At 38.4% G+C, this 6,497-nt stretch overlaps 1 protein-coding gene across 4 annotated transcripts in view; it reads left to right on the forward strand.

Moving 5' to 3' along the window:
- Positions 1–4,595: 4,595 nt before the first annotated feature.
- ubn1 (ubinuclein 1) overlaps positions 4,596–6,497 on the forward strand; it is a 6,665-nt gene continuing 4,763 nt past the window's right edge. For 2 of the 4 annotated variants that reach the window (XM_053615809.1, XM_053615808.1), the window contains exons 1-4: positions 4,598–5,036; positions 5,125–5,238; positions 5,968–6,066; positions 6,314–6,448. In XM_053615809.1, the coding sequence (XP_053471784.1) occupies positions 4,692–5,036; positions 5,125–5,238; positions 5,968–6,066; positions 6,314–6,448 (693 nt within the window). In that variant the 5' untranslated portion in view covers positions 4,598–4,691. Of the gene's footprint in view, positions 5,037–5,124; positions 5,239–5,967; positions 6,067–6,313; positions 6,449–6,497 lie in introns of all 4 variants that reach the window. The other 2 variants (XM_053615807.1, XM_053615811.1) reach the window with 2 other exon arrangements.

Below are 6,497 nucleotides of genomic sequence, written 5' to 3' on the forward strand. Positions count from 1 at the left end.
GTTTTTTTTTTTTTAAATAAATAAATGAATAAATAAATAAATTAAACCAAAAACCTAATTTCTTTCTTTTGCATGAAGGAAGAACAAAAAAGTCATTCCTCATCAAATGATATTTAACAGCAGCATGAAAAGTTTTTTTAAAAAAATTTTAATAAAGTGATTCAGGAAATGGACTTCAAAATCAGAGAGAATTTTTATAATAATAATAATAATAATAATTATATTATTATTAATTATAATAATATTATTACAGACTAAAACTGCATATTATTTCTCCTCCATCCATCCATCCAGCCTGCTGCGTCTGCGTCTGCGTCTGCGTCTGCGTCCCTCTAATCAGCGCAGAGAAAAGTTCTGGACGCACAAACCTTCAGCTTTATATCGCCACCCAGCGCTCGAGACACTTCACCCCCCCCCCCCCTCCGTGAAACAGTGATTAAAGCCGCATGAATGCAGATATATTGGGACACTTTTGGAATTTCCGTCCCGTCTAACCTTTCACGACGTCCAATAAAACACGCACCTAAAACAAACACAAGTTTTCACTGGCATTTTGGACGTGTTTTCATCAGTTCGTTCGCGGCATTTCTACATTCATCCCCAGTGACGTTGCGACAAATGAACAACGCAGAATAGATTTTCTAAACTGTCAATCATTCTGTTCTATAAATAAAATAAAATCCTGTGTTATTCAGCTTCTGCGTTAAATCTTTAACACATTTTAATTAGAAATGTATTTTTCAAAATTCTGTTTGTACTGAATTATTATTATTCTTTTGAGAAGACTGGAAAATACTGAAGCCTTTTCTTAACTCGAACCCTCTTCATACCGTGTTACAGCCTTAGTATATTCATGATGGATTTGGAGATCGTTTGAAATTTGACTTCATGCCACGAATGAGTATGATGTAATGATTTAACGATGCAGTGAACAAGTATGAATGTTTTAAACGCGTCAAATCATAAAGCTCCTGAAAATATGTCCAGACTGTCCAGGATGTCTTTAAAAGTTGCTTTATGTCGCTTTTAAAAAAGAAAAAGCCTGTCAACCATGCCTGTTTAAAATGTGGAAAGGAACGCTCTACCTTTATACTTTACATGAAGCTCGGTTAATCAGTTATAGTTTATGTTGTTGAGAAGAATCTATCCTTGACACTGTTTAAATATATATATATATATATATATATATATATATATATATATTTTTTTTTTTTAAAGACACTTGTACACAAACTTTATCTGAAGATCTGCATCTGCTTTGCTCTTCTCGTTCGTGGGCTTGTGGGTAATAAACTGCTACTCAGTTCACTTCAAGGTCAGCTTTCAAATGCGCCGATAGAGGGCAGTCATGAGCAGCCTGAAATGATCATTGATGACTTACTGTACATCAAGGTAGCTCCTGTTGTCACTTACGTTTCAGCAGCGATAAACACTCGTTCCCTCACTCTTTATTCTCTCTCTTCAAGCTTGTCGTCTTTTTGTTAGCAAGAGACAGTAAAGAAGTGTAAACTCTGTACTGAAGATGTGGGAAAACTTAGAGTTACAGCTGCACCGCTGACTGTTACACAGCGCTGACACTGGAGACTCCTTCCGTAAATGGTACATAATATCCTCTGTCCTTAATTTTGACGAATTGAGGTTGCTTTAGTACTTTTATGTTTTGCTAAAAAAGTGAGTTATTACTATAGTATCATGTGCCTTTATTCAATAAGTCAATTTAAACGTGTGAGGGTTAAAAGCGCTCCGTCACCCAATAACCCCAAATAAATCTGACGTGTAGCATGTGCCTCGTGTCCTTGTGTAATTTTGCCCCGACATCAATCACTCTTGTGTTCACACAGAGGTCTTTAACAGTTCAAATCCTTTTTGTTCTCAGCAGCGTTTTAATCTCAGCATCGCTTGCACACTCGCGTCGTTCGCATATAGATAGATCGCAGGTCTACAACTGGGTACAGGGCAGGGCGGGAGGGGATGGGGGCTATTCTTTTCGACCCACACGGCCATCTGCCATCTGCAGGAAACCCAAAGCCCCAGAGACTCCAGGCTGGCCGCTCTGCAAACGAGCGAAGATGTTTTAATTAAAGCCATCTATGCTAGCTCCACCGTCTTCATGATTCACTCCGAGCGGAACGTTTCAAATCTCTTATTTAATCATCTGAGACGATACTTCCTGCACGCGTAGCGTTAGCAAAGCGTCTGCAGTGTTAGCGAATGTTAGCTGTACTTCCCGTCAGTTGGGCGTAAACAACAACCAAGAGTCTTCTGTACGTTTACAGGATTTAAAACTACGGTTTCAAGAACTTACAGTGAGAAAAGAAAAGATGATTCATTTATCTTCACATCTGATTCTTTTCATGTGATTCATTTACTTTCATATGAAATAAATTGACACACTATCCATTTACTGCTAGATGTGAACCTTTTTGCGTGAGTCATTTATTGCCATGTGATTTTGTTAATGATTCATTTATTTCATATGTGATTCTTTTCACATGATTAATTTCTTTTCACATCTGATTCTTTCCGCACGATTCATTTACTTTCACATCTGATTCTTTTCACACAATTCATTTTTTTTTTTTTTTACGTGATTTAAAAAAAATGATTCACTTATTTCGAATGTGATTCTTTCATGATTCACGTCTTTTCACATCTGATTCCTTCCGCACGATTCATTTACATTCATGTGTAATATATTCGCACGGGATTTATTTACCGCTACATGTGAATCTTTCTGCATGAGTCATTTCATTTTCACATCTGATTCTTTTCACGATTCATTTCTTTTCACATCTGATGCTTTTCACACGATTCATGAAATTTTTTTACGTGAGGTTTAAAAAATGATTCATTTATTTCGTATGTGATTCTTTCACATGATTCATTTTACTTTCACATGTAATATATTGGCACGTGATTTATTTACTGCTACATGTGAATCTTTTTGCACGTGCCATTTAATTTTCCCATCCGATTCTTTTCGCTTGATTCATTTCTTTTTAGATGTGAATCTTTCTGCCCGCAGGTGATTCTGAGTTGCATGTGATTCTTTCCCCACGTAATTCAGTTTTTGCTATTTATCATCACGTGACTTTTTTTTTTTTGATGATTCATCCATTATCACGTGGGATTCTTTTTTTTTTCTGGACGAGAAATCAATATGTCAGTCGATTATTAGGGCAATTTGGATGAGAAGTTCATTAACACGTCAGTAAATGAGTGTAGAATGATCTTTTCCCCTTCCACACCATTCTTTAATGAACTGATGTGTTCATGTCACTCACATGTGAGTGTTTAATTAAAACTCGTTTGTGTTGCTCGAGTTAATAAAGCACTGAGTGATCGGCTTCAGGGACTCGGCTCTCTGGGCGTGTTGTTTTTATAATTATCCAGGGAATTTCTCTCTCTCTCTCTCTCTCTCTCTCTTTCAGACCTCCCCTCCCTCCTCACTCCATCTGTCCCTCTCTTTTGTGTGAGTGTGTGTGTGTGTGTGTGTGTGTTTTAGTTCATTGTCCCTCACACGTTTATTGACAGGTTGTTGTTTTTTTATTCAGTGTCTCAGGGCCTCCTCGAGCTGCAGGACTCCATCTCTTCCACTCCATTTAGCTCAATGAAGCAGCAGTCTGGTTAAACAAAAGAGCTGCAATCTGATCCTCTCTCTTATTCACACCCACACACACCCACCCACCCACACACACACACACACACACACACACACACACACACTATCCTTTCAAGGACCTTCCTTTGATATAATTATTAATGCAGCTAATTAATGCGACGCTACACTTCAATCTAATCTAATCTAATCTAATCTAGCTCTAACCTTAACCGGAGTATGTGCAGTGCTGTTACAGGAAAATAATCAACAACGGGGTGGTATGACAATGCACAGGTACTAAATATTAAATTGTTCACAAAGTAAAAATTTCCCCCTTTTCAGAGTTTCATTTATATTTATTATATTATATATATGTTATATAAAAGTCTCATTCGACTCATTTTTACGCAAGTTTTTTTTAGTAAACCTGCATATTGTGATATGTATATATATATCGTACAATTATAAAGTATTTTGACAGCCCTAATTGAATAAACACAAACGTAAGCGTGAATGAGAGATACTGGAACGAATGACAGTGTTCTGTCCCTGTTGGCGTTCCATAGCGTCTGAATTCTCTCATTAAAGAACCGCGATATTAAAAAATTAATACGTATCGTTTATTCATCTTCTGTAAGAACTTTATCCTGGTCAGGGCCACGCCGGATCCTCACACACTCATACACACTCATACACACACACTCGTATGTACACCTAGTAGCAATTTGGAGTAGCTGGGTTGTTTCTGGCAGGGGGGAAATAACTGGAGAACCCGGAGGAAACCCTCACGGACACGAGGAGAACATGGAACTCCTCAGTGATGGAAACGCAGGATCAAAACAGAACCTTATTATTATTATTATTATTATTATTATTATTATGAATAATTCTGTGCCCTCTGCTGCCCTCTGTTGGACAAAATGGACAAATGCAGTAAAAAATGAAAGATTATTTTCTCTTTTTTTAAAAAATCACTGATTGTTGTTGTTGTTGTTGTTGTTTTTAAAGATAAAATGTGAAATATCGCTAGTTTTATTTAATTAATATTTTAAACCCATATCTTCATGAAGGCTTAGAGAGCTGTTTAGTGATGACGTCATCGCCAGTATTCTTGCTTCTTATTGGCTTTCCGTTAAAACTTAAGTGCGCTCAGCTGCTCCTGGAGCTTCAGGTCAGGGTTTGTTTGAGGTTTTGGGGTTTTTGCGTCATGGCCACACCGCGCAGGATTCAGCTCACTACCCCCTCTCACCCTGTCTCTCTTCATTCTGCTGGTAATAACCTCAGTGGGACTGGTTTCCTCCACACACAGGGGTTGTTTAACCCTCCTGCTCCACCCTGCCAGGCTGAGAGGACGCTCAGTGCCCGGATGGAGCTGGTGCTGTTTGAGCCGGATGACGCACGCTGTGCGGAGTTTCACTACCCGGAACTCAGTGCGGTAACAGAACCGACATTATACACCACCCATTTACAGCTGGAACCAGACAGATGTTTTACAGATGATGCGTTTCTGTCCCGTTTTAAAGGTCAGAGGTAAAGGTGGTGGTGAGACTTTGAGAGAGATGATGGAGGAGGGAAAGGGTGGAGATGGAGATGAAGATGAGCTCCAGGTTCTGGCCACAATGTTCCAGAAGAAATATGTGAGTTGTTGTTGTTGTTGTTGTTGTTGTTGTTGTTTTTCACTAAAGGATTCCTCAAGATTTTACACCAAACACCAAATACAGTACACCTCTTAAAGAAAAATCACGTGGGTTTTTTTTTTTTTTTTTTTTTTTAAGAAGATATTTGTGTTTCACACATTGTGTTTCTATTTATTTATTTATTTATTTATTTATTCCACATTTAAATTTTTAGACAGTTCCTCTCTTTGTATGTGCTTTTTAAAAATTTTACCCGTTTGTTTATTTTTCGTGTTCATTTTACACGATTTATTTAGTCGTTTTAATTGATGGTTATTTTGTACTCCTCATTTAGCCTACTATAACTTTTTACACAATTTATTTTTCACACCTGATTATTTTTTACACAATTAATACATTTTTAAAAAAATCCCATGATTTGTAACAATTTGTTTATTTTTTTTTTTCTTGTAGTGTTTTGAGCCACTGGTGCTCTTCCACGTCACATGCCTTCGTAACGGTTGTGTGTGTGTGTGTGTGTGTGTGTGTGTGTGTGTGTGTGAGCAGATGTTTAGCAGAAGTCACTAATCAGAAAGGGGTTTCTGTTGTTGGATTACCTCATGGTTGGATGAACTAATCCGTGATCTAACTGTGGAGGGAGAATAAAATGGCGCCCCCTATCTGTGCACGCGTGGTACCTACAGACAGTTTGTGAGAGAAAGTAGAAAACCTGCCGCTGTTTGTTTTTAGGGCGGAGCGCCTAAACCGAGGAGAGACCGAGTGCAGGATTTGGTGGACATGGGCGATGGATACGACGACACCGACTCCTTTATCGATAACTCCGAGGCGGTGAGTAAAAAAAATGCTGTAGAGTTTTTATTTATTAAAAACGACGTGAAATCTGTTTACACTGAAATATCTGAGGAGTGATCTGTGATGATCGATTTATTTAATCTGTTGTATTTTCCGTATTCCCGTGAGAAGGTGCTGGTCGTGTGGACGTTGTTATTGCCAGGTTTTGCTGTTCCATCCTGTAGATGGCGCTGTCGTTTAGCTACTCCTTTCTTTAACGCGACGGTTTTCCTTTGTGTCAAAGTATGACGAGTTGGTTCCAGCCTGTCTGACCACCAAGTACGGAGGATTTTACATCAACGTCGGGACTCTTCAGTTTCGACAGGCTTCAGGGGAAGAGAACGAGACCGACGACTTTGAGGAGAACGTTCAACCCCAGGTTTCTTTGTCTGCCCTTGTGTTCTTCGTGTTCATCTTTTATTTATTTC

This window comes from Ictalurus furcatus, chromosome 26 (assembly GCF_023375685.1).
Source record: "Ictalurus furcatus strain D&B chromosome 26, Billie_1.0, whole genome shotgun sequence".
Classification (NCBI taxonomy): domain Eukaryota; kingdom Metazoa; phylum Chordata; class Actinopteri; order Siluriformes; family Ictaluridae; genus Ictalurus; species Ictalurus furcatus.